We start from the raw sequence: 27,315 nt of genomic DNA on the forward strand, positions 1-27,315 counted from the left end.
AAATGGACCTGAAAAAAAAGAAACCACAAACTGCTAGAAAAGATGGATGACTTTTGATATGTGTTTGTATTTTGTTGCAAATTCAAAGTCCAGCTGTGAAACTGAAGCTATGGGAGCTGGGCATGAATAGGTGGCCATCTCACCAGCTTTTCACTCATTTTAGTCCGTGTACCCAACCATGATAGCAAATTTTGTAGTGTGTGCTTAAAAATGGGGAAGGTGAACAAGCAGAGGTCAAAAAAGTGTGAGGACTTTTCATATCAGATGAACATTTCCTTAAAGTTATGTTTTTAAATATGAGGGCTGGAGATACTCAGCAAACACCTAACACAGGACCTGAGAGATGAATCATCATTCAATTGATCATGCACTACATGTCAAGTTTTCTGCTAAAAACTCTGAAAATTACCTTGTTGGTGCTAAAATACTATTTTATGGTTTAAATGTTTATTTTAACTGGGAGGTACTATAAGATAACATCTCAAAATTGTGTTATATTGGTATTTTACATAGATTCACCCATGGCTCAAATTACAAGTGGGAAAAGAAAGTTTGGCCCCCCAAATTAAGAGCTGGACCCCACCCAAAAAGAGGTAAAAACACCAGGTCAGGGGTTGAATCTATTTTTCATTTTACCCTTAATCATATATTTTACAGCTTATCCTGGATGACTGTGAATCTGCACCAACAATCTCATGTTTTAATTTCAGAGCCCCCATAAAGTGAACGGTACCGACTCTTATATTTGCTGTTATGTAAATCCCCACAAACTGGTGGACTGAATGTAAAATTTTGTAATCGATCTCTATAGCAGAGAGAGCAGGCATTGGATTTCTGCTTGAAGCACATGTCTGTATTAAGTGGAATTGCCTTCATGAGTTTGTAGCAAAGTGCCTTAAGATCCATAATAATATTTAAAAATCAGAGAGTGAAATATTATCTAATCACCCCAAAACCTAAATATTTTTTCATTAAGGTGGCAGAGTTCTTGTGAAACATTTCACCACAATCAGGAGGTGGAGGGCCTCTGTTTATTTAGCTTGAGGCAGCGAGATAAAGGTCGTCACAGGTTCAGTATATTATAGAAGGTGCTTTTATTCACTGGATAAATAAGTCTATTGACTAACAGCTTTGGACTTATTTAATGGGACTAAAAGGCAGATCACACAGCCCAGAGACAGAACATCGGCACGCACAATATTATGAGGTTTATTTGTTTGACTGTGTCTTTGGCAACATCCTTAAAGAAGACCACTAAGAAGAGTGTTATTTAAGATGAATAAATATTCAAACACGGTTGTAAAGTTTTACGAAATGAGTTTGGATACTTTGATAAACATGCTGCTCAGTCTAAAAGTTCCTCAAAAAGACAACAAGGAATCCAAAACATGCTTCAGTACTTCAAACTGCATTTGATATTCCAAATATATTTTCACATGAATGTTAAAGAAAAGCAATGAAAGTTCTTTCTGCAAGTGGCATCAAACACAATTGTAGAAAACCAAGTTAATTTATTAAAGTCAGCAGAGGAATTTTAGATGCTTTAATTACGCATTATTAATTTATTATTGTGCTAAAACTTTCCATGCAGCATGGTTTAATAACACGTGCTCAGCAAATTAAACAATTACTGGACTGAGAGCATAAAAAAACCCAGCAGCCGAACAATTAATCTTGCTTTTGGAATGATGCGTGAAAAAAGGGCACACTGGAACCACTCTGGTTTTTCCATGGTCTTGTTTAACGCAGAGGTTTTTTTCATTAACTGTTTCCACTTAATTTGTCTAAATGACTTCAAAAGAAAAGGAAAAAAAACACTTTGATGGTAGTAACTTCATCGCTGAACTGTAGAGTAAAACCAAAGTAGTATAAACACACCTAATTTAGTTTTCAGATACAAATTTAATCTATTTTATGTGTTTAAATGCTACAGTAGCTACACAGAGGCAATACCAACCTAACCCTCAGATGATTTATCATTAAAGTTGCCAATTTATGATACTGCATAAGAAGTTTATTCAACCTAATTTTGGTTTTCAAACTAAAATACATTACACATAAATGTTCATTACATTTTAGAGTCCATGCTCTGTGTCTTTTTTAGGTTTCAAGAGAAGAGTTGGATTTATTTCCTGTTTGTTTTCAGTCACATGGTAAACTAAATAAGGAGATATTGGACATTATCAACATTGCTTTAAAGAAAGTCATGATGTTTTCTGAATTTAAGGAAATTTAGGAAACGTCCATAAAAAGGTCTGTTTAAAGAAAATCACCATCACTCAGCTTAAAAATGTTGACTTTTCTTTTGCAAATTAAGACAAAGCACAATAGCTTTGTAATTTCTTTCAAATTTATTCCTCTAAATGTAATTAATCTTGTGTATACACACAAATAACATTAAGTCATGTTGAAGAAAAGTCATTAAGTATGACTTTTCTAGACATTTTCACAAAATGTGTCCTTGTTTCGTTTCTGCTCAGTACACACAGAGGCCAAGATGCATGCTTTGTTTCAGCAGTGCATAATATAAAACTGTTTGCTCCTCTGTTTGCAGGAGCAGGCCAACTAAAACACTCCATAGCTGGAAGCAGAAAAAGTGGGGGAAGGTTGTGTGTCACTGCCTGACGAACATCATTTGGTTAATATTCAAGAACTCATCCCCTCATTCTGCACAACACCTTCATAATGTGTTCCTAAATACAGCTTCTTTTCCTCTGCAAAAGGAAATCTTCACCAGAGTTAATCAACTGAAACAGCCACATGCAGCAGAAAGGAAACTCGTGCGGTGGCTTAGTGGCAAGAGAAGCGCTGACTTTTTCACTCTGCAGGCTGACTAACTTGTTTTCTTCCACACGGTGGAAGATGGCTCACTGTTCATTCATAGCTTTTACTGTACGAGTTTACCATATCATCATGGAATACAGCAGCGTGCTCTTTGGACTGAAACGTGCAGTCTAAATAACACTTGATGCGTCTCAAAGTCTCAGTGAAGCATGAAATAACGCTTTACTTGAAATGCATCTGGCAGTTCAGCCAATTTCAACGTGCCTCACACCGAAGCCTTTCAATACTGTGACACACACACCACACAAACTGAAAACTCTAACCGCCACTCAGGTGTTTACACAGCCACAGTTGTTTTACGAGGGTTAGGGGCAAAACATTGACATGCATGACAGAAACAGTCCCACCTAAAATGAGAACATCAAACCACCTTTTACTCTTGTCACACGTTGTTGTTTCAGTGATATATTGTATGAACACTAGAGCTTGGGAAAGCCATGGCTGAACAGAAAGATGAGAAACTTTGGGGTTTGAAAATACGCCAATTCTTCATATGCAATTAATTTACTCCTGGCTTCCTTCTCATTCTGAGTTGAAGGTCATATATGTGTGTGAATTTACAGTTTTCGTGGTAAACTTGCAGCTCCAACCACTGAGATTAGGTGCACAGCCATGTCCAGACCACAGCATGGAAGGAGAGAATACACCTGACATTCTAAACCTCTTTCAGTCATCGTGGGACTCCAGGAAAGCTTTACTGCTTACCTAATTTACATTAACCACAATAGTTGTTGGTTTCCAGACAAATATTCTCCTTATTTTACAAACTGTCAAAGTGAAGCAGCCAAAAAAAATAATAAAAAACCTCACGGTTACTCCACCATTTGTGATTATTTTGATCTGGAGAAACAATACTCCTTTGTGGTAATCTGTCTTAAGGTACAAAAGTACTGAAGTGAGCTGGGGAAAATTGTGATGAGATCACTATTTGGTTACTAGCCACTGTATCCCTAATGCAAGTATGAGGCTTTTGGCCTAACAACACTAAGCTGTTGCATACAATACTGTGCTAAATTATTGAATCATTTCTTTGTTTTGCTTCCAATGAGACAGGTGTCAAAATACAGCTCTGCTACTCTAGAATTATGGAAACAAAATTGATGGGTTCAAGATACCTGTGACAACTCTGCAATTATTTTAAGAGAAAATCTGTTGCATTAATTTTCTAAGCATGTCCAAAACTCAAGCAACAAGGACTCACGCAAAGGTTTTGAGATGTTTTGGAGACTCCTTCACGAATGCTGTTTGCAAACTAGTCATTAACAGTCGCAGACCAGAGAGATAATACCTACGACTCTCCAGAAAGCCTGGGAAATTAACTGATCAAGACCAATAAAGATTGCAAAATGTCTGACTCAACGACAGAAAAGTATAATGAATTTAATGTTAGTTTAACAGATTTGCACTGTTTTAAATTACAAAACTACGTCACCTCTTTTCTAAGACCTTGCCCTATACACATGTGGGTGTGTATGCTGTCACGTATTTGTGTACGTGTGTGTGCATACATTTTAACAGTGTCCAGGCAGAGAAAAGGAAGACTGAGTCACAGGATCCAAGGCCTCGCAGGAAGACAGCAGTGGGATCTCAGACACGGTTGGCCAGGCCCCCGCACACTACTGATGAGTTATAGTACCCCTGCAATTCTACGCCAGCACCTCTGCCTTAAAGATATACTGCAACACACACTTCATCTCCCCTGTCTGGCTTGGAGTATCAGGGAACAGTCGCCAGATTCACCTCCACAAGAGGCAAATAAACAGGTGGACCTGAGGGGGGGATATGTTTGCGAGATTGATGGCGGCTGCACTTTCTCTTGTTCTGGTGGAGCAGGGGGTCAGAAGGTGTGTGGTAATAGCAGGATGTAGGAACAGGCTGCTGTTGCTCAATAAGAACATTAATAATTGCCATGGAGTCAGAAGGTTTGTTTTTCTTTATTGTGAAAATTTAATTCTTCAACTTCACAAGGTCATAGAATTGCAACCACATAAATTCAAAAGATCAAAATTAAGCTGAGCTAAATAAGCAGCCCAGCCAAATTCCAGCATTCAAACTGTCACCACCTTCAAGAGAGGAACACCGACAGGTGATTTCTCTAAATGTTTATACACACAGGCAAGAATAATGGCTGTAGCAGCGTGGAGAAAAGCCATTTCACACAGACTTGAACAGGCTGTGCTGCTCTGCCGACCACAGCAGACTGAAGCGGAGGGAATATGGAAACAGGGAGCGGCTCTGAGGGGAGCTAACCAGCAAGTACGACTGAAGAAAGCAACTCAGGGACAAAACAGGCCATGTTGAGTGGCTAATTGCTGCTTATCTTGTGTTTTAACCCAATCAAACAGAGGTAAAATTGTAGTACAGATTTCTTTCTTCCAATTTAATGCACTGTCTTGCTAATTAAGCAAGCAGTACGTTACCGAAGTCTTCCATTAGACCTTTACCCTTCAACACTCACAGGCCTTGTTGCTTTAACATGTAATTTCACTTCCTCTGCCACCTTCCTATCAGTTTTGCAGATCGTTCTCTGCACTGAGAGACAGGAAGGGCAAACAGTGCTGAGAAAACAACACAGAATAAGACATTCTGCAACTTGCTCATGCTGTAGGGATCAATAATGTTACACTGATATGATCAATTGGTGACAACAGAAACCACATGGTCCTTGTTGCTACACACTGAAAAGGGTTTGAGCAAGTTAGTTGATCTGTTGCAGCAAGGTTATTTGTAATTTGTAAACTCTGAGTTAAAGAGTTTCTCTATAGTCAGCAAATTAGTGATTAACTTTATAAAATATGACCATGTTAATACATTATTTAGAAGAAGTCATTAATCTGAGTTCTCCTCAGCATTTGTTATGCTTGAAGTTCTTTAAGTGTACTGAAGTGCACTTAAGGTGGAACCCAGTCAAACGGCAACTGTTAATGAGTAAATTAATAAGAGGAAAAGACACATCCGTTTTCACTGAACCATGTTGTGCCACAGTTACAAATTTATGAAGGGAAACTCGTGGAGTCTCTCAGGAAGCTCTCCTAAATCACGACACGTGCTTGGCTTCACAAGGGCAAAGTCACCAGGATTCCTGGGTATTAAATGCTTCTACATTACCACACTGCTGCCTACCACTTCAATATAATCACAATCAAAACCATTTCAGCTTGCATTAGCAGAGATTGGAGTGGTGTGAGATTATCTCCTTCCACTGGCTAAAGTCAAGTGCGGTGGAGGACATTTGGGCGACCTACAAACTCAGAACACCCAAAGCAAAGCCACGTTTTCGTGGCAGAGGCGGCCTTCTTCTGATGGTTTTGGCAAAGAGAATCGGCCGTGCAGCGCCCACAACCCCCTCTGCGAATCATCCAAAGCCTGCCAAGAGGGCTGCCCCGGCCTTCCCTGCCCCTTTCCCCAGAGAGAGCCATGCTTCTCCACTCTGTCATTCTCTGACTCTTGTGGCCGGGCCCTGTGTTCTGCCTTGCCAGTTTACATTTAAACGAGAGCAAGGCGGCAGAAATGTGCACTGCAGATGGTAGAAATTACTTAGGTCACTTAACTTCAGAGATATTTTTTCCCCTTTTTCTTCTCTTGTTCCCTTTTCCACAAATTACTCCGACCCTTGGAAAATTGATAGATTCCTTGTGCAAGACGGCTTTAAGCTGTGCATATGCATCAGTCCTTGTTGTCATATAACTTCAGTCAACTCCGTGGCTTTGGAATATATCAGTAAGCCTGTAAATAAACACTTACAACCATCAAAGTATAAAAATTACTATTTTCACGTCTTTCAGAACCAAACTGTGAATATTTTTGACTTATTGATGACTTGTTTTTCTTTACGAGAATCAGAATGTGCTTTCCAAGAAAACTTTTGGCCCCATGTACATCGCACATAAAATCCTACTCTGTTGGGATGCTTTCTGGGGTGAAATATGCTCTCCAGCTCCAAAGGAATATGCAGATGTGGACTTGAAGAAAACAAGGGAGCAAGATGATGATTTATTTCCTGTGTGTTTTAGTTGGTCAATGTGAACTTCGGTCTCTCAGTGTTCTATCAGCACATTTATTTCTTTATTCTTCTTTTAACACGTGCAACATAAAGATCAAATGCAAGATTGTCGATTTTAATTTTTGGATACACAAAAACATTTAGTAAATAGCTTCCAAAGCCAAAGACCAAAGAAAATCTTCAATCTAACTCAAATGAAGTTATTTTAAATGAGAATGATGAGATGATACTTTCTTTGCCAACTGCTGAATTGAATTTTACACAATATTGTTCAAATGTTTGAACAACTTCAGTTTTTTTAGGGTGTTTTGCAATTTTCTTGTACGTTCTCCAACGTAGCCTGTTTCTGACTCAAAAAGGCCTTTGTCTGAGTAATTACAGAGGCAGCTGTACAACCCCCAACCAGAGACTGGGAGTTAACAGCAATGACAAAACCAGGGGGGAAACCTGTGGCTGAGGCAGCTGCATTTCACAGCCTTTTCAACTGAACTGCAAATGCAGCAACATCTTAAGGCCAAGTGCAGCAAAGCATTCATGAAAGTATCTTTGCAGGCAAAAGTTGAACTTTTTTTTCCTCTCTTCCTGCAAGGTTTTATCTCAAATGATACTGAGAAACTATGAACGGATGAAATGCTACAGATTCTGTATTTTCTCTTCAGTAGACAGATTCAATGTCAAAATTGGCCAAAAATTATATTTTGCCTTCAAACAATCTTAAATACATCAGCATAAGGACATGAAAAAAATGCTGAACAGAGATTTGACCATACAGCATGCATCAAAATTTCTCAGATGCCTGATACTACCACAGCAAACGTTTCACTTTCATTGCAGTCTGATCCCACCCATGAGCAGCAGCATCACATCATCCTCCAAAAATGCCTTGGGTGAAGAGGAATGTTCTGCTGCTGGCTGGTTGTCCAGGCTGACCAGCTGGCTTACTGGGAGTCATTTTCAGAGAGTCGTGAACTTTTGTCCTGTCACTGCTCCCTTGCGGGCTGCACGAGAGGACTTGGGCGACACCAAACAGGAAACACTCAACAAGTGGAAGCTATGGATGTTTATCTCGCGCCATTCATCAAGCTCCTAAAGAACAGACAGAGAAGTCAGAACCCAGCTAATGAAACAAGGCTGTCCCACCTAAGAGACACATGAAGCCCCAGAGGAGATGTCAATAAGCCATTGTGGATTAGACTGGCCTTCACCACCCAAGGACTGGCTCCCGGTTGTTAAGAATAAAGGTTGTTAAAGTTTGGTCAGAAGGTCAGTCTTTTCAGCAGAGATACCAAAAAAAAAATCCCTTTAAAGTCAATTTCAGGAGTTTTGGTTGCAATAGCTGCTCAGCAAGTCATAAGCTAAACCTATTGAGATCAGTTTGACCTGTACAAAAACTGACTTTAACTCACTAGAACTGGATATTGTGGCTCAAACCACTGCTACCAAAACCAAGTTCAGATCAGCTCACTGAACAGAGAAAGGAAATCTATTCTGTGGATGCTGGCCAAGTCATGTGGGCTGAGTTTTTAGTAGGGAGCAGAATGAGCCCAACAAAATCTATACAACACACTGAATAGGCTGTATGACTCCCGGTCCAACAATGACACTGATTCAAAACAAAAGACAAAAAAGATATAAAACGTCAACTTTAAAAAGACTTGCAAACATATGGAAATCTTATAACTGTCCAACCATTTCACCAGTCGATTTAAGCTTTCTATTAAACTTATCAACAGAAAAAGTGACTAAACTTTGACATATGATGGGAAAATAAAACTTATTGTGTTGTTTTCTGTTACAATGTAACATTTAAAACTTGGGTGCTGCAAGCCAATGGAGGAAATAGCTCCAAAATGAAAGACAATTAAGATACAGCCATATTTAGGAAAAGCAAAGCACCCGCTCTAAAAGAAAAAGCAAAGTTTTGTCCTTGAGCTATGGTCACAAGTTTTAGGATGATACCAAAAATAATGTGACTGCAGATTGTTGGGATATCAATACCACAGAAGACATATCTTACTTTGTTGAAAAAAACAGGGTGATCAAAGAAGAAGTTTACACTATTAGATTTAAAGAAAAAACACAAATTTAAGTCTTATAAATAAAAAGAGATAATGTTAAAGTTGTGAAGTATAACCTTAGGAAAAACACAGTGTCGGTAGAGAGGTAGTATCCAAGACCAAAACAAATGTAACCCATAGTACAACAACTTCATCTGCTCTCCAGTTCTGCATTGTTAATTCTTGCCTTTCTATAGGATACTTGCTAGCAAAACAACTCTTTTCAGAAGAGAAAATTCTGTCCTACAAGAGAAGAACTCATATATACTGATATACAGGCATGACCGAACTGTTTCCTTGCTTATATTATAAAACTAACATTACTGATCCAACTTAGACATAAATAGTTGTTGACTTTGTAGAAAAGGAAAGCAAGGACTGAGACAGGACACATTTAAGGAGCAGGGAAGGAGGAGGAGGGGTCAATTTTCAAGTACCCCAAAGCAACTTGGAATATATTAAAAGCTGATGAAAAATATTTCATCAAGGTTGCTGTGTTGCTCTGCTGGCACAGAGTAACCCAGCCCCCCAGATGACCAGCAGGCAACAAGACCCTGGTTTGCAGGTAATCAACTCAAGCTCACAAGAAATGACACAGCAGAAAACCTGACACAGGACTGCACAGATTCAAGTTGGAATAAGCATCCCAGTTTGTTGCATGACTGAGCTGTGAGTCACTGAGTGAAGCGGGCCAGCTCTCAGAGGAGGAAACAGCACCACAGGGGGAAACACACTTTCATCCATTTTTCTATCCCTGTGCAGATATTACCAGATGAAATCTAAAGCTTTTTCCTGTCTGGCCTTTGCTGACGGACACCTGAGGTTCTGCTGACTAGAGACATCCTGGGACAACTGTCATGGGCCAGTCTAGCTATAGGGTCAGAGATCCTCAGCTGGAAAAGTTGGCAAAGATGAGCAAACTCTGCAAAAACTCACCACTTCCATGCATATTTTAGAACTAGAATTGAAGCAGGGATGAATTGAAAGCACACAAGGATACAGTCATATTTTCCATTGATATTGAGGCCATTTGGCTGGGTGTCATGAAATAGCTGAGGCACCGCACTACATTTGGCAGCGTTTAATAGACAAGATTTACAATAAAGTGGATGAACAGTCTCAATAAGTTCTTTTGGGGTTGTGTACAGCAGATTATTACGAAAATATTTTCAAACATTTATTATGCATATAGCTTTTTAAAATAATCTCTTGCCAAATTGAACTAAATACCAATTTTTGCAATAAAAAAACACACAAACAAAAGATTATACTGATTTATCTTGGCAGATAATCAGTACAATCTTTCCTATGAGTACGCTGTACTGATTCTCTCTAAGATTTGTCTTTAAAATGTTATATTTCCTACCATTTTCCTGCTACAAATTTTTGCAACTGCTCCAATATGTTACAGTATATATCTAAATGTCTGTGTAGATGAGATTTTCTGCGCTGCAGACCCGAACTCCTTATAACTAGCTAGTGAGAATCAGCAGACCTCGTAAAGAGCAACAACATTACCCAGCTCCTCTGGAATGTCAACTCAGAAAACATTGGAGGCAAAAGACACAAACTCAGTACAGATGGCTAATTCAACATCCTCTAATTGTTGCTCTGTTTAAGATAGCTCCTCGTTTCATTCTTCTTTATTTGACTCCTCATAATCTCAAACATCACCAATGCTTTGGCCTCCCTGAACGTTCAGATTCCTCTTGTTGATGGAATTGCTTTGTTTAATCACTCTCTTCTTTACTCAATTAATGATAATTACAGACACAAATAGAGTAATCAACATTAAACCCCAAGAGGCTAAAAAAAGAAGAAAAAAAAAAAGGAAAGTGGAAGCACGGACAAGCCATTTAATTTTTCAGCCAGGCTTTTGCACATAATTAATCCAACGCAGAAAACCTCCATGCACTCAGAAAACAATAGGTTTAAAACACATAAATGTGTTGACATTATGAAAGTGTTTGGGGTTTAAAACACCTGTTTTAGGATTATTCAAATGTAGTGTTAGTTAAAATAGTTAAAAGCAAAATAGAAACTCAGGATTTGTAATAGAATTATTAATGTGTTTCTGTCATACAAATAGCTTGAAACAAAAGGCATAGCATTAGTGGCTTTATTGCTTTTTGCACAACTTGCTGTCTGGAGTTGTTTTAGTTTTAATGGCTTAGCCTAATTTTTTATTTTCCACACCATAAAAATGCCCGTCAACACACACAAACCATGTTATAGAGCAGTCTTAGACAAACAGACAAACAGAAACGCTGGTGCACAAGTGCAAAATGTCCACACATTTCTTCTATGTTTGACTCATTTCGAGGAGCATGGTGCAGATGTCTGCTTCGGAAAAACAAAACCTCAACAGATGAATATGGCAGGAGCCAGCAAAACACATGCTGGTGCCTCATTAGGTTGGTGCTCTACAACCTTTGATAATGTTGCTCAAGTTTCAAAAACAAGGTGGGTATTTCTGGGAAACCTTTTCACCTCAGAAAAGATCAGAGAGAAAGTGTTGGATGATTGAAGGCCTAAATATTTGTTGTCGTTCTTACCTTTTGATCAACTATGGAGCACACCAGGTCCTTGACAGCAGACAGCGAGAGGTCCGTGGCCTCCAGGTTGACCGTCTCTCTGGTCAGTCCGATCTGCAGCAGGAAGGACACGCCATGGAAGGAGCTGCAGGAGTTGGTGGTGGGGCTGGGGGCGCTGGGGCTGCCGTTGGACAGCCGCTGGTAGATCTGTCCGGGCGGGCTGGGCGAGGGCGGGAGATGCGGATGGAGAGAGTGGAGGAAGGCTCGGGGTAAGGACGGGGGAGAGGAGGCAGACATTGAGGTTTCTTCCAGTTGCAACGCGAGAGGCTGAATTGTGGCAGATGCAGTGAAGGCTAGCAGTCTCCTCGGACAGACTGGTTGCGTGGAAAATGCTTGCTCCTCATCAGCTAGAGCGAGTCAGCACTGTTTATTTGTGTTTATGCTATTTATCCTATCCACCCACCTGAGCTCACACAACACATGCATTATTAACCGGCTGGGCAGGTGATGGAGAAAAAGTCCACAGATTTCTGCAGGAAAGTCACCGCAGCAAACTTCATATCCTGGAGATTTGCTCCTTCTCTTTACTGAAGTTAGTAATCCACTCTGACCACAGGAAACCTGTCTCCACAAACATACAAACACAGACACATAAACACTGTTATTCTGACAATAAAAAGTAGGGGAAAACAGTGAATCTGCTCCTGTTCTTGTAGACATTCTTTAAAAGTGTGAATGCTGATTTGGCATTTACACAACTGTGTTCCTGTTTAGACTCTTTTGGACATTTTCTGCTATCAAACTATTTTTGCATACTTTGTGTCATTTTAACCATTCATGTACCAAAACATTTGGCTCGATTAGGACTACTGTGCTAGGGCTTTAATACTTTCATATTATTTATCTTTATTTACAAAAGATTTCCCCATACTTGCACTATTTACGTCTTCCTTTGCTCCTTTTAGCTACATGTGAATTTAAGCTACAGTTTTGCTAATTTTGACTTTTAGCTACTGTTTTGCCCATTTTAGCTCTTAGCTGCAGTTCTGCTAAGTTTATTTTTTAGCTAGGATTTTGCTACATCTAGCTCTAAGCTGCTGTTCTGCCTATTTTAGCTTTTCGCTATTGTTTTGCTGATCACAACATCTGTTCTGCCTGTTTCAACTTTACCAATTCAGATAATAATTCAGAAACACTTTACAGTAAGGGTACCAGCTTATTAATTAAGCTGTAAACATTTTAAAACTATTAATAAGTATTATATAAACAAAAAAAACATTACTAAACAGCAATAAAACATAAAACAAGTAAATTAAGAGAAAAAAGTAAGTTTAACAATTAGAAACACATTACATTTACTCAAATGAATAACAGTACTGTTGATTTTGCCAAAATAAAGCTGATTTATAAATGCCTAATGATGATTTGCAAAGTGGTACCTCAAAGCATTCTTTAAAATATTCAGTTTTCACACTGCACTTTCAAAGAAAACGTTATTTCTCTATTTCTAATTTTGTTTCTTGTTTTTTAGAATTGTTCTTGAAACAGACAGCAAGAAGCAAAAACCACTTATGAAGTATCACATGTTGCTGCTGCCATCTCTGGTTTTGTTAGTTTAAAACTTTCTCCTGAGGCCTATTTGTAAACGCACCACGCCAAAGGAGCCAATTCTTACACATAACTTATAATATTTATATTAACCCTTTGTCAAGTTGTTCTTATGGCATTCTTTACTGTTCTGAGCAGTGAAGCTCAGAGCAGTCAGGAGTTCAGAGAGCGGCTCATTGAACGAATTCAAACTTCACAAACATCTGGAACCAAGGCGTTTGAACATCTGCACCCCTCCCACTTTCGATTGGCTCTCCGGCAGGATTCGAGTGGAGAGAATGCCATCAAAACAAGTTATACAAGCCCTGAAAAGGCACTTTGTGAGGGCTCTCTTTTGTCGCAGCTCGACCTCCTCCGTCTAAAGTCCGGTTTGAAAGCCGAGCGTCGCCACAAACACGCTCCTGACGCGATACTTTACCTCCACTCCCAGCGAACAGCGCTTTTCTCTCCATCGCGACGCAGCCGAGGGTGAAACTTTTCAACTCCATCAACTGAGGGAAGTCTGAAGTTTGCTCTTCTGCGGTTCTTTGTGTGTGTGCGTGAGTGTGTGCGTGTTTCTTTGCTTGGGAAGTCAGGCAAAAAAAAAAAAAAAAGCGCTGCGTCGTCGCCTATATCTGCCAAACACCAGCTGAACTTGTTGACTTCCTCGGACAAACGGGGCGCTCCATTTAATTTCTCTTATCTTTTGATTGCAGTTTGTAAATTCATGCGCATCTTATTATCCTTCCAGCTGTGACTACTCCCCCCGTTTGACGAAGGAGGGGAAAAAGAAAAAGAGAGAAGAGAGAGAGAGAGAGATGGAGAAGCGGTCCTCGCTGGGGTTTGGAGTCTTTATTATCTCCGCATAAGTGACTTTCCATGAGTAGGGAGGAAAACTTGAACTACAGTTCATGTGAAGCAATGGGGGCTCGGACCAGTGCGCATGCGCGTTTCTTTTCCGTTATATCAACTTGGCCGTGCCAGAAAAAAAAAAAATCCATATGACCCGGATCGGTTTAGGTCGGGTTGGCTTTTCAAACTGAGGTGCGTGAGTTTAATGATAGGAATCGTGTTTGCTCCCAACTATTTTCACTTTGTGTTAAGAATCTGACCATTAAAGTCACTTCTCTGGTGTTTTTGTTTGTCTTAACCCTTCCATAGCTGTGCAAAACAAACAAACATACAAAAAAGTTCTGGGAAACAGGCTTTTGCTGCAGAGCTAATTGGAAAAAGGTTACTGCAGGAGTTAACTGTATGGCAAGCCAGTGTGTCATATAATAGTTTCACAAGTTCGTCAAAGCCAGATAGTCAAAATGATTGTTTCAGCAAGAAAATCAACATGTCAGACAACCTAAACACCACTTTTCTAATTCCTGCGTTTTGGCTCTTCAGCTCTAGATATCCACACGTACATTTGTCCTATCTAGAATAAACACTGTGGATATCTGAAACAGAATGTCTAAGTTTAATACGTTTAATTTTAGATAACCAAAGTGAATGGAAAAACTTTCAGATATTTCTGCTATGATTTCTGACATTCAAAAACCAATTTCACCTGCAAAAATACGCTTGGGTAATATCAAAAAATCATATTATTTAATTAAAACTAAATTTTGACAGGGACAACTGTTGTTATCAGTATCTTCAAATAGTGCTCAAGTTTCAGGTCATCCCTCTTTGTATTTTTTTCCCTATAAGCTCCTTTTAAGATCTGTTATTGTCCCTTTTCAATTTGTTTTTTATTCTCTAAGTTTTATTATTACATTTTCATCGGGTTAAGCTGCAAACCTAATGTTGTTGCTTTGTATAATAATTGCAATGACAATAAAGGATATTTTATTCTTTGTTATTCTATTCTATAAAAAGTAATAAAAAGCTAGATGTGATTATATGCTACAAGAACTGCCTTACCAGGGAGCCATTCTTTACAACTGACTACTAATGATTGACATAAAAACAGGAAAAGAGATTTTGCAATTATTTTGCTTTTCTGTTATCCAGCTGCCATGTGATAGCAGATTACAAAACAACATTTTTAGGAACTTGTCTTTCAGTTATTCTTTCTATAAACGATGAAGCAATTCAGTTGTGACTTGAAGGACAGATTAAGGGAAATGATCCGTGTGCATACAAATAAAAAAACTAACAAGTTGAAAGTCTCTGTGCAGAGTTTATTAGCCAAATATGATGTAAAACGCCTCAGTACTGTGGAAATGTTGGATCTATTTTCATTGCCCAGGCCACAAGGCCTCCACAGATGTCTTTCACGGCGATGCTGTCCACTTCTGACCCGCTCATCTTCTCCAGAACCTGCACCGCCTTCTGAGAGTCATTACCCTGCTTACAGAGCACATAAACTGCAAGGAACCAAGGAGAAACAAAAATGAGAGCTGGTGATAAATGTTAACTGTTTAATATGTTTTAAAGAACATTTTTTGTAAAGTCAAACACACTGCGAAGGTACAGAACCTGCTTAAATAATGAAAACAGGTGACGGTTTAACATCAGGAGTACACTGAGGACTAAGAAGAAACACCACAAAGCTAAATTTAGCAGCACCAAAATAACATTTTGAATATTAATTTCTCTAAAGCAGACCAGCTACTCAGTACTTGTTTTGGAAAAAGGGGTCACCTAGCAACTCCATTAGAACCTGTCCGTTCCTGAGACCACACAGAGGACTATGAATATGTACAAGTGACTCAACATGGCTGTTTGTTTCTAACAACAGACGCAGATCATAAACGGTGTCGTACCTGCTGGCTGGCTGTCACCTGCCATCTGCTGCTTCAGCTGGCTGACTCGCTCCTGGAGTAACTGGATATCTTCACTCCTTCTATCCTCTAAACTCGAGAGCGGGATATCTGGCAGCAATGTAAGGAGAGTAATTACAAAGAAACAGGAAACAAAATATTTTTTACAACACAACGAGTAGTATTGTGTGTTTCAATTGTGAAAAGGATACTGAGAGAGAAGGGTAAGTTGCATATCTCCACTTCCACAAGAGGGCGCACATCCAATAAGATATGTGGTGATGAGTTGTCCACAATGGATTTATATTCCTAGAATTACAAATAAAACATTAATTATTGCTCCCACATCATCATTTGCTTGGTTAAAAGAGAGCCAGTTTTTATTTTTGGTTAAAGATGCTGATTTTTATCTTTAGTTAAACAAGAAAACCAAAATTACTGATAAGTAAATTTAAAAGTCACATGAACATTTTAACGGCTTTTCCTAAATCACAGGAAGCAAAACTGTTTCTAAGTGGAGCCCCCTTGCACAATTATGGCTGCTCCCCAATCAATCATGATTCACATCTCTGTGCTTAATGACTCAGCAGGTTTCAAAGCGCCAATTCTGCAGAAATATAAACACATGCAATCCACCAGCACTGCTCTCGGAGCCAACAAGCACATGTTTTTCTTTCTCACAGAAAATCTACAGGCGCAGTTTAAGTCATTTCCCATTTGAGGCTGGGTCGGCGCTAAGATGTAATCAGTTTATAAATGCACATAAAACCTGAGACGTTGTGAGCAATCATCGAATAAATGCCAGTAAATACAGGGAGTCACGCAATGAGCATCTGGTCAGGAATGTCTAACTCACTGTGCTGTACCTGGACTGTGATCCTCTGATTGTTGGACAGGAGGTGAAGCTTTCGACACTGAAAAATAAATGCATGCACTTTGAAAAGCTCATAAAACAGGTTTTTTTAAGATGAGAAGTGCTCCATTTCAACCTGCAATATTTGAGTGAAAATGACTAATAATGAGGTCCTTTTTTGACCAACCTTATCCGCGGCAGCAGACCCACAGAAAGCCTCGTAGTCTATTAGTCGTGTCACGCTGGGGTTTTCGCCACACACCGCACAGCCGGCCTGTTTGGGCCGCAGCCTGATGGACCTGAATCTGAGATCCTGAGCGTCAAGCATCAGCAGCTGCTGACTGCAGGAAGCTGGGACGGCCAGTCAAGTGAAAGGTGATGAAAAAGAGTCAGAGGATTGCTCAACATGGCAACATGCGGGAGTTTTTGTGGGGGAAAACAGTAACGTTTCCCTGCATGACGCATCGCGACCAGGTGTTAGCATGTATATCTCAAAGCAACACAAAAGGCAGGATAAGGAAAGTCTGTTCTCTGCTAAGAGTCTGAATATTACTGACAGAACAAAGAAACTCCAGCAGTTTCAGGAGACAATGGAAAATAAATAGCAGGGTCCAGAAAATGCAGCCAATATTTTTGTTTGCCTTATCAGACGAGCACAAAACTTTGTTACAATAAAATCTATTTCAGCATTTTATTGTTGATATATCACAATGACTGGGCAAAAACTGAAACAAAGAAACAAAATGGCAAAGGAGGTTTCTACAAGTTGGCGTAGAGAATGGAAAAATAAAAGATACAGCCTTGCCCCGAGGCAATTTTGATGACCTCTAACGCTTGGAAGCAGCCCATTAGACCTGGAACTTTAATTTAAAAGAAAGAAAATGTCTCAAAAAGGTATTATTTTCACAGACAAATGTAATGAGCCTGTGAAAGTTTGGGGGACAAAACTCACCCACTCCTAACACTCCTCCATCAGAACAATTAGTTACGGTCTCTGGGGGTGGGGGAACCGGATATAGACATCTGTAGCAGGGCCCTCCTTTGTAGTTATACACTGTCAGCTGAACAAAAACGCACAAATAACAGAGCAAATCTAACGACGTCTAAATTGATAGAGAAGGCGGACTGCTCCCCATCTTACTTGCCCCTCCATTCGCAAGGCACTCGCCGACACGAGAGGTGTGCCGCTGAGCACGCAGGCGTCGTTCACCAGGTAACGAGTGGGGACGTTGTCTGAACAGTCGGCCACGATGTCGTATATGAGGTCAGAGAAGTCAAGGAGTCCTCGGACACATTTACAGTGGATCAATACAGAGTCCTACTAAAAATGCTTCTCGTGCAGTATAAGTAGTTATGAGCTTAGATAAGATGTCGATCTCTGATAGACAAGATGTATTTAGACATGTTTTTACTCGTCGGCAGGTAACAGCTGCAGCCAGAGGATACTGCTGAATGAGCTGCAGGGCGTTTTCAGGCGTCAGCTGCAGGTGGTAAGGAATACACTCTACAGTGGAATTTAGCCTGCAAACAGACATGCAAAAATGTTTCTTATTTAAGGTTATCTTCCTTGCATAAATGGAAAAAAACAATACAATAACTTTGTGTTTTTCAGCTTCTTTAAAACACAAACAAAAACCATACTGCTAGTTTGGTTGAATCAACAACAAATCAAAATTTTGCTATCTCAACCACAATACATCCCAGCACCCCCAAATTATTGTACTTGATGCGTATTGACACTGATAAAACACAACACAAGTCTTTTATTCTTCGGAGAAATGATGCCCTCGTGTGGCTGCAGCTGTGAAACAAGTGCGCAGCACACAGAAGGCTCACTGTTCGATGGAAAAGCCCCAAAACGTCTGCCCCCAAAATAACATGTTTGCACAATATTTGTGGACTGAGGCTAAATGTACAACTAGATATAACCTGTGGTGAGACTGTAAAGAGCTGACAAACATTACAAAGTAACCAGAGAGTGACAGAAAGGAGAAAAACACACCAATGATTATACTTACTTGCATTTTCCTATATTATCAAAACACTAAACTTCACTGTTTTAACTGTTTGGGCTTGTTGTAACATAGAAAAAGGAGGTTAATCGACCATATTTTTGAAAAATCATTCGTTATTTGATAAAAATCTGTACAAACATAATGAGTCTGTACCTTTGAACTGACTCAGCAGCAGACAGAGCCTTGGCCTGGCCCTGGTTCTCCTCCCCGTGAAGCACCTGTCTGTGCAGGTTACTGAGCTCCACTTCGTCATAGTCTAACAGACCGAGGCGCCCTGAGGGGTACGGTTTATGAAAAACGTCAGTCTCTGTCTGTGTTTTAATCTATCTGAATGCAGAACACATTTACAACTTAAGGCAAACGATACATTAAAAAAAAACAGGTTTGAATATACCACCATAACTTGACCTTACATTCTGAGTAAGTATAGTTTACTTATAAAGCCCATTCTCAGTCTATCATCAAAATCTTTCAGACTCCACTGAACAGCTGAGTCTAAACTTGCTGCCTGGTTTGTGGAATCACGCTGTCTGGGTCAATAATTACACAGTCAGAGTGTGTTGATCCTGGATGCTAATTATGAAAAAAAAATACTTCCCATCTATATTATTATGACAAGGACAATTAAAGCAGGGTGATGACATGATCAGTACTGCAGGCTGCTTTTTGTGCATCTAGATTACCTACCAATGCCTGCTGCGGCCAGGTACTGGGCCAGGGGGCAACCTAGTCCACCACAGCCTACAACCAGCACTGATGTCTTGGATAAATTTAGCTGACCTGTGAAGAAGCAGGAATCCAGGGTTTAGTCGCAGACACACTTCACCTGCTGCACTGAATGTCAGTCTGTACGTGTCTGTACCTTTTACACCGAGCTCAGGCAGGAGGAGCTGTCGGCTGTACCGCATGATGTCCTGGTTGCTGAGCGCTGGTTTACCGCTCAGCGGGCTGAGCGGCTCTACTTTGTTCTGCAGCTTCAGTTCTGAGCCGTGACCCTGATGTCACACGATCAGGATATCATTATACAACACGCAACAGAACAGTAATCAGCTGTCGATGTGCATCCCATGACCATTTCATGACAGTTTTACTAAAATCCATCATGTGGTTCATGAAACACTTTGCTAACAAACTATCAGAGTTAATTCCAGTAGTATTAAACACGTGCCTTCAAACAATGAACTACATCAGTGTCTTTGCTGTTATTTTCCCGGGTAACATTATGTCTCAGCTGTATTTCAGGACCAGTCTAAAGGTGCTCATTTTAATATTGTATAGACCGGTCAAAGAAAATAAAATCAAATCATGATTTTCTCTATAATATAAGTGGTTAATGTGTCCTTTAATTAAAAATTTGTAAGCAAAATTGTCCCAATAACTATTTGTTTACCGAACAGCTGAAGTGACTGAAAATAGGTCAACAATGGTCCTGGAGGAGCTGTTTGGGATTAAGAAGGGCAACAGTTTTGATGAACTGGTGATACGCTCAGATTTGTTGAGTAAAATATGCAGAGAAAAGGGCTTTGTTTACATTGAGTGCGGACCCACATTTCAGACTTGCATCAATATATCTGGAAGGCGAATGGAGTAGTTTCTTTCAAACTGCGCCGTTTGTTATAGTTCAGGATAATCTTTTTAAAAGTTGATTTCACAGTTAACAGATTTTAGACACTCTGGGGTTCAGGGCTGTGTTTCTGGAGCTGAAACTGGGTGACTTTATACGGAAGTTTTTTTAAAAAAAAGATCTTCAATTTCACGAAGAGTTTCGTACCTTCTTCTCCAGCTGTGCCAGTTTATTCTTCAAAGCAGAAATCTCTTTCTCTCTCTCCTCCAGTTGAGCCTTTAAGCTGCACACTTCCTGAGCCATAACTTTAAAACTTTAAAAGCAACACCTGCAGACAAATATACCCACACAGCACAAAAACGCTGAAGTATAAACCTCACAGATGCGCTTTGGAAGTCACCGTATTGTTGACATGTGAGGCGAACGGAATACACTTCCGGATTGACCACGTGGGACTGAAACCACGTGACACGTCACGTAAAAAGGGCTTGAGTTTTCAAAATAATGGACGAAATTAATTTTCTTTTACGATTTCGTTTAACTGATAATTGAATTTAGTCGTTTTATTTAGATAAAAATATATATTTAAAAATGCAAAACGTTCTACTTGAATATGAATGCGCAACCTATTAACTCCATGGTGCGTTTTACGCTTTAAAATGTGGATGTTTCTTATTAAAATGAGCTATTATTCAATATTTTGTGGGGTTCTTTAACATTTTTTCACAAACACCCTAATTGGTTTTATTTTCATTTTTGTTGTTCACTGTTTCCACATTCACTAGTTTGCTGAAAGTGGGTGAAAAAAGGCAGCTCATGCACCAAAACAGTGGAGCACAGTGACGTGGAGCTGGGCGCCTCGGGCCCTCCCTCCTGCCTTTCACATGATCAGAAAGCTCCCTCCGAGGAAAGGCTGAGGAATGTGGAAGAGGAGCGACAACATCGGTGTGTGCCGCTCCATAATGCCTTCTTTCTGCTCTCTGCTAATCGGGGTGACGTTCATCCTCCACGCCAGTGGAATCCCATGGACGGAGGAAAAGGTAAATCAATTAAACCGGATGGGTTCACGTGAGCCTGCGCTGCAATTAACTGCTCAGATGACACCTTCCAAAAATGAAACCTTAAGGAAGCTTGACAATTTTAATCTCAATTAGTCTGCATGCTGGTAATTGTAAATTTGCGTTCTATAATTTGATTCTTTTGATCTTTAGTATAAACAAAACATTTTGTTTTCTTTTTACATGGATGGATGCAGATTTGGATGTATGGATACAACAGCTGCCTTTATTAGTTATAATAACCAGAAAATAACCAGTTAGCATTTCTATAGGTCATTGTAGTATGACTTTATGCTGTCCCATGGATCCATTGCTGTGTATATTTCTTAAGATGCCCTTTATTTTCCTTAATGTTGTTCTCCTCCCCACTTTAACTGGTTGCTATGGCACCACAGGCATCATCCTTGATCCTCCAATTGTAGGTTTGTATTTATAGGCCCTCCTTTAACTCTCTCTGAGCTCACCAAGCCCTATATATGTTCACTCACTGACCACATAAATACACCCCTACACTGCGCTCTTTGCCACAATTACAGAACAGACGTGTGACTCAGCCAGCGTGGACGCAGCTTAAGCTTAGAGCAGGTTTTGCAAGTCATTGTTTATGAGAAAGAAATGTGATCAAACGCTATTGCCAGTAAGGATAGATAAGAACGAAAAGATTTCCTTGAAGAATATTTACTTGGCGGTCTTCCATGACCACTTCTGAACTGAATATTTGTTGTTTTGAGTATCTGAGAGGACTATTTACCATTTGTTGTTGTCGTTTCAGATTTTACTTTCCATTTAATTAGTTATTTTTGCATATTAAATTAAATAATCTGACTTTTGTTTTAATAACAAGACTTAATTCTGGATTTGATAGCATCAGTGTAGAGCAGAATCAGTGGTTTTGACTGGTCTTTGCTGTTTTTCGCCCAGTTTCTTTTTTTCTTTCTCTCTCTGTTGTTACCAGGGCAACCGTGCTCCTCGGCAGGTGAACTTTGGGACCAAACGAAAAACAGCCATGAAACCGAAGGATCAATACGTTTTGTTTTTCTTTCAAATGAATACTGCAGTTTAACTAAATGTACTGCACAAACACGCTTGCTTTTTTTTGTTTGTTTGGTTTTTATAATTGTGCTTGAGAAGAGAGCATAACTGCAACACAAAGCCTTTATTCCTCTCTGTTCCTTTTTCTACTTAATAATTCCTTATTTTGTATTCAAAGCTGCTCAGTCAATAACTTCACATGGCTCTAATTGGCTCTTGTGTCTCAGGAGAGGGTTTTTAACAGCTCATCTGATAAGTTTGACAGAAATTATGAAGACAATACCTTTTTTTTTTTACAACTAAGTGACTACGCAAATTCTGGTTGTGAAATATTACAAATGTCAAGAAGCAGAAATCTAAAAATATCTTGTTGGTTTTTCCCAGTGAATGATTTCTGGTCATTCATGAGGAAGAACTGACCGTTTGTAGTTACAGTACGCTGTATCGGTCACATTGTTGTGTGATTTAAGAGCATTGTAATCAGTATTATTCTGTTTATAGTTACTTCTGTTTCTGGACTCAAATCCAGCTCACTTTCAGCTCTTCTTACTCATTCATATAACAAAACAATCAGCTCATTCAGGACATTACAGCTCTGATTTCTGCTGTTTCTGACTTTTATGCTTTGAAAATTGTATCTTTATTTACATTTTATCCCTTTCTTGTTGAAATGAATGAAAAACTCTTAAATCCTTGAAAAACTTTGTGCTCTTTGAAATTTTTTCAGCTTTTGTTCTGATTGTTTTAACTCAGTTTCAGCTCCTTCAACAAACTCCAGCACAGTCCTTCAGTGCTCAGCTTTCACACTTCATTTTAGCAGAAAATGCAGTTTCTCTAGTTTGTTCTATTCTTGGGACTGTTGCCTTGATTATTCCGTAAATGTTAATTCCTCCATTATTTAATGTCACCGTGTGTGTTTCCATCTCCAGCTCCAACACAGCGCTGCTACACTAACAAATGATGAGATCAGTGCTGCTCTGTCTCATACCGATCTGGGACAAATGTGGGAGAGGGACCTGAAGCCTCTGCTGGTTGTCAGGTACCCCAGCTCTGCAGGCAGCCAGGCTGTACAGGAAGTAAGTTTATCTCAGAGTCATTTTAGAGCTAAAATTACAAAACTGCCTTTATAAACTGCTGTTTGATTTCTTAAAAAATGTTTCATTTTGCATGTTTAGTTGTTGTATATTTGGGAAATAGAGGAGATTTGGTCATTTATCAACCAAAGTGTCATTAAAGGGTATTTGTGTGTGTGTTCTTACAGCATATAAACACAACTCTTAGTTCCCTCGAAGCAGGCTGGGAAGTGACGATGGATCGATTCGAATCAGATACACCGTACGGCCGACTTCCTTTCACCAACCTGATTGCCACACTGAACCCAGCAGCGAAGCGCCGTCTGGTTCTGGCCTGTCACTACGACTCCAAATACTACCCGCCTCAGTGGCATGGGAAGGAGTTCCTGGGTGCTACAGACTCTGCTGTGCCCTGTGCCATGCTGCTGGAGCTGGCAAGAGCCCTGGATGAAGAGCTGAAAGCTCAGAAGGTAAGAGACCAACATGTGTGCACTGAAGACGCCACGAAGGTTAAATGAATGTGTGAAAATAGATTAGCTGGTCAACTTGTAATATAATGAAATGATGGATAAGGGAGTATATTTTACAAGCTGTAAAAGAAAAAAATTCTTCATCCAGCAAAGTGAAGAACATTGTCAAGTAGGTGGACAAACACTTCTTTATTTAAGTCAGGCACAAACAGAAGACTTGTTACAAACAAATAAAGAAGGTTGATCACGAGTTGCTATTCATTTATAAGCTTCAAGAATAAAAAAAACTTATTAACCACAAAATTTTGTCAGTTTTGTAACAAGAAAATTTCTTTTAATTCAGATATGTGTCACTTTGTGGGTTTTTTTCTAATTACTGACAAACATGATAAAAAAACAGCTTTTTTGTTTCTTCTTATGTATTTTTTAAGTTTGTTTTTTTTTTTTTTTGTCTTTTTCCCTCCTATGGTACTCTGAAGATGCAAATGTCAAACAACATATCATTAAAACATCTGTTTTAAATTTTTTAAGGCAGAAATCCCCACCAGAAAATTTGGGCATCAGATGTTAGCACACAGTGATAAAACCAAAACTACGGTCCTGTTTTCAGCAGCAAATCAATCCGCAGTTTGTCTGTTTAATATTGAATCTCCTGTCTTATTGTTCATGGTGAAGAACAAACACAGCACCCAGTGCTCAGGAGAGGCTCTCTGATGTATTTTTAATAGACCTGGACATCAGTTAACCTTTATGACACACAGAACCCATGCTTTGACTACACAGGGTTAAATGTCCCTCATAAATTCATAATTCTGGTATGTTAGTTTCACCCTAGTTATCTTTAGATCAAATTATTCCCAGATTACTTCTTCATTAATCTGCAAACCACAGCATGCTCAATCATTTTAATTAAAAAACAAACATCAGTACATCCACACAGTATCGATGAGTAAGAAAATCATTAGCATTCATGTGATTCGCTCCTCTGCCCTTTCCCTGTTTCACTGTTGCTCTCAGGCGCCTGACTATTGATGGCAGAGACGCTGCATGTGACAGAAAGCTCTGCAGAGGACAGAGCTGCCTGTCACAAAGGTCACCGTGGAACATGCAGCCAATACCAACTGGAGCTGACAAATCATGCACAGCTTCTTAGATTAGCATAGTGCAGAAACATTTTTGAGAGAAATGTTATAAAAATAAATCCAGTGTGAATTCTGAGCACTGAATGATTGCTGAAAACAGCTGAAAGCAGCTGAAACTGAGGTGTTAAAGGTAAAAAAAAAAAGCAGAACACTAGCTAACAGTCAAATTTAGTAAAATGCTAGCTGAAAGCAACAAATAATGATTTAAAAGCTAAGACATTAGGAAAAAGCTACAATTATCAAAATGCAAATTAAAGTAGCAAAGGGGCAGCTAGAAGTTAAAAGCAGCAACAACAAATGAAAAAAAGTAGCACAAGAACACAAAAATAAGGTAAGGATACTGGAGCAGATTTCATTGACAACAATGTTTTTGCATGAATTAAAGAGATCTTAATGTATTTTTACAAGGAAATATTTGTAAATAAAGGTAAATATTTTGAAAAGTATAAGAATTACAAAAACGTCATAGACTTAACAAAAGAGTCATAGCAGCCATCTCCTGACTGAGCTGAATGTTTTGATATTTGAATGGTTAAAATAACACAAAGTATGCACAAGTAGTTAGATTGCAAAAGAATTGTAAATAATAAAAAATAAATAAATAAAATAAACAGGAAAACAATGGTGTAAATTCTGAATCAGCTTTCACACAACTAAAGATGAGCTGATGGTTTCAGATGGAGGTTACTGCTGACTGTTTTTGTGTTGTTGTATCATCAGCACCACCAGGTGGCAGCAAATCCTTTGTCCTGAAAGTGACTTAGGCGAAGTTCCTTTTCAATCCCTCTGCAGAGCTCCAACAACAACCTGACCCTGCAGTTGATCTTCTTTGATGGGGAGGAGGCTCTCTTCCAGTGGACCTCCACAGATTCCCTGTACGGCTCTCGCCACCTGGCTGAGAAGATGGAGGCCACTCCACACCCTGAAGGAGCCACAGACACCAACCAACTGCACGGCATAGTACGCATTTCCCCTCGCCTTTCTTTGTTCTGTTCTTAGCACACTCATCTAATCCCAGTCAGGGTCGTTCTTTATGTTTATGTACGTCTTCTTAACTGTTGTCGCCAACAGACGTGAAAATGTTTTGTTTTAAAACAAACGTCAGTCATTATCAGTTTTGCCAACTGGAATGCTCGGAATGCCGTTTTCTTAACATCCATCCATCCATCCATCCATCCATCCATCCATCCATCCATCCATCCATCCATCCATCCATCATCTCCCAGATATTTCTCTCCACAGCCACCTCTTCCAGCTCTTCCAGGAGGATTTCAAGGCGTTCCCAGGCCAGCTGAGAGACATAGTCTCTGCAGCATGTCCTGGGTCTTCCCCAGGGTCTCCTCTCAGTTGGACATGCCCAGAACACCTCCCTAGAGCCTAAACCACCCGAACTCGCTAAAGCTAATGTTTATCAGCAGTCCATGCAGTGGTTTATCTGTCTGTGGTATCCACGCAGACAGATAAAACTGAAGTTGCTGTGTGTGTGTGTTCATGTAAATGCTGGGTTTAGTTTGTCTTGTGGTGATAACATTACTGCTGAGGTGTGACTACTGTAAGATGGGCTGTGTGTCAGGACGTTATCTTCAGGATGTGTGGAAAGACTTTCTCATGAGAATCACTGTTTTACTCTGTGGCATTCACACCTCCCTGTCTTTTCTTTCCCCCCCTCAGGATCTGTTTGTGTTGTTGGATCTTATCGGGGCACCTACTCCCCTCTTCGGAAACAAGTTCCAAGACACTAAACCTTGGCTCACCAGGCTGCAAAACATCGGTAAATTAAAGACCAAGCTGTCCTTGAAGGAATGAATATCTCCCGCCGCCTTTCATGTCAGAATTTTAGACAGAGATCATTCATCTTACATTGAGAAATGATGGAGTTGTAGCCATTTGGATCCAACTTTAAAAATAACATTACGTGCAGCCTCAGCGATATTGTGAGATACCACACTAAGTGTGTGTTGTGAATGACTCTCATCTACTACCACATCAAATTATTTCACAATATCCACAAATTTGACTGAGTTACAGCCGTTTTTGTGTTTGGATGATGTCAGTCAGTAGTGGCAACCAGGGGTGGAAATTAGCACCCGCCACCGGCCAAATGCGGGTAAATATTTGAAGCGGGTGAATTTGATCAACACACACGCCACTGTGGTGGGTTGGCAATTTGAACAGAAAAGGTGTTATTTGTCCTCTTGACATATAGGGGGCAGTAATGTGCTCGAGTTGCTGCTGTTACGTCAAGCCCCGTTCCCCCATCAGATACGGTTCCCCCTGCGTCTCCGTAAATATTGACTTATCTATTAACAGAATTGTTTAGAGGGGCAAAT

General features: G+C 39.7%; 3 protein-coding genes across 4 annotated transcripts in view; 1 reads left to right on the forward strand and 2 right to left on the reverse strand.

Moving 5' to 3' along the window:
- The window catches only part of prkd3 (protein kinase D3), a 34,897-nt gene extending 21,087 nt beyond the window's left edge, over nt 1-13,810 (reverse strand). Inside the window, exons 1-2 of one of the 2 annotated variants that reach the window (XM_017418988.3) lie at nt 13,465-13,810; nt 11,460-12,059 (exon numbers count right to left, since the gene is read on the reverse strand). In XM_017418988.3, coding sequence (XP_017274477.1) covers nt 11,460-11,735 — 276 coding nt within the window. In that variant the 5' untranslated portion in view covers nt 11,736-12,059; nt 13,465-13,810. Of the gene's footprint in view, nt 1-11,459; nt 12,064-13,464 lie in introns of both variants that reach the window. The other variant, XM_037977837.1, reaches the window with a different exon arrangement.
- A 1,365-nt stretch (nt 13,811-15,175) lies between these two features.
- Nucleotides 15,176-20,651, reverse strand: mocs3 (molybdenum cofactor synthesis 3). Its single transcript, XM_017411376.3, has 13 exons — nt 20,418-20,651; nt 19,509-19,641; nt 19,334-19,426; nt 18,800-18,920; nt 18,078-18,152; nt 17,773-17,890; nt 17,584-17,692; nt 17,429-17,491; nt 16,819-16,982; nt 16,645-16,692; nt 15,991-16,087; nt 15,782-15,889; nt 15,176-15,382 (listed from the first exon to the last, which is right to left on the reverse strand). The coding sequence occupies exons 1-13, from the start codon at nt 20,511-20,513 to the stop codon at nt 15,225-15,227; spliced, it is 1,383 nt and encodes a 460-aa protein (XP_017266865.1). The 5' UTR covers nt 20,514-20,651; the 3' UTR covers nt 15,176-15,224.
- A 439-nt stretch (nt 20,652-21,090) lies between these two features.
- LOC108233122 (glutaminyl-peptide cyclotransferase) overlaps nt 21,091-27,315 on the forward strand; it is an 8,114-nt gene continuing 1,889 nt past the window's right edge. Inside the window, exons 1-5 of the mRNA XM_017411363.2 lie at nt 21,091-21,250; nt 23,230-23,376; nt 23,562-23,843; nt 25,778-25,945; nt 26,657-26,756. Coding sequence (XP_017266852.1) covers nt 21,131-21,250; nt 23,230-23,376; nt 23,562-23,843; nt 25,778-25,945; nt 26,657-26,756 — 817 coding nt within the window. The 5' untranslated portion in view covers nt 21,091-21,130. The remainder of the gene's footprint in view (nt 21,251-23,229; nt 23,377-23,561; nt 23,844-25,777; nt 25,946-26,656; nt 26,757-27,315) is intronic.

Source organism: Kryptolebias marmoratus, linkage group LG10 (assembly GCF_001649575.2).
Source record: "Kryptolebias marmoratus isolate JLee-2015 linkage group LG10, ASM164957v2, whole genome shotgun sequence".
NCBI classification, from domain to species: domain Eukaryota; kingdom Metazoa; phylum Chordata; class Actinopteri; order Cyprinodontiformes; family Rivulidae; genus Kryptolebias; species Kryptolebias marmoratus.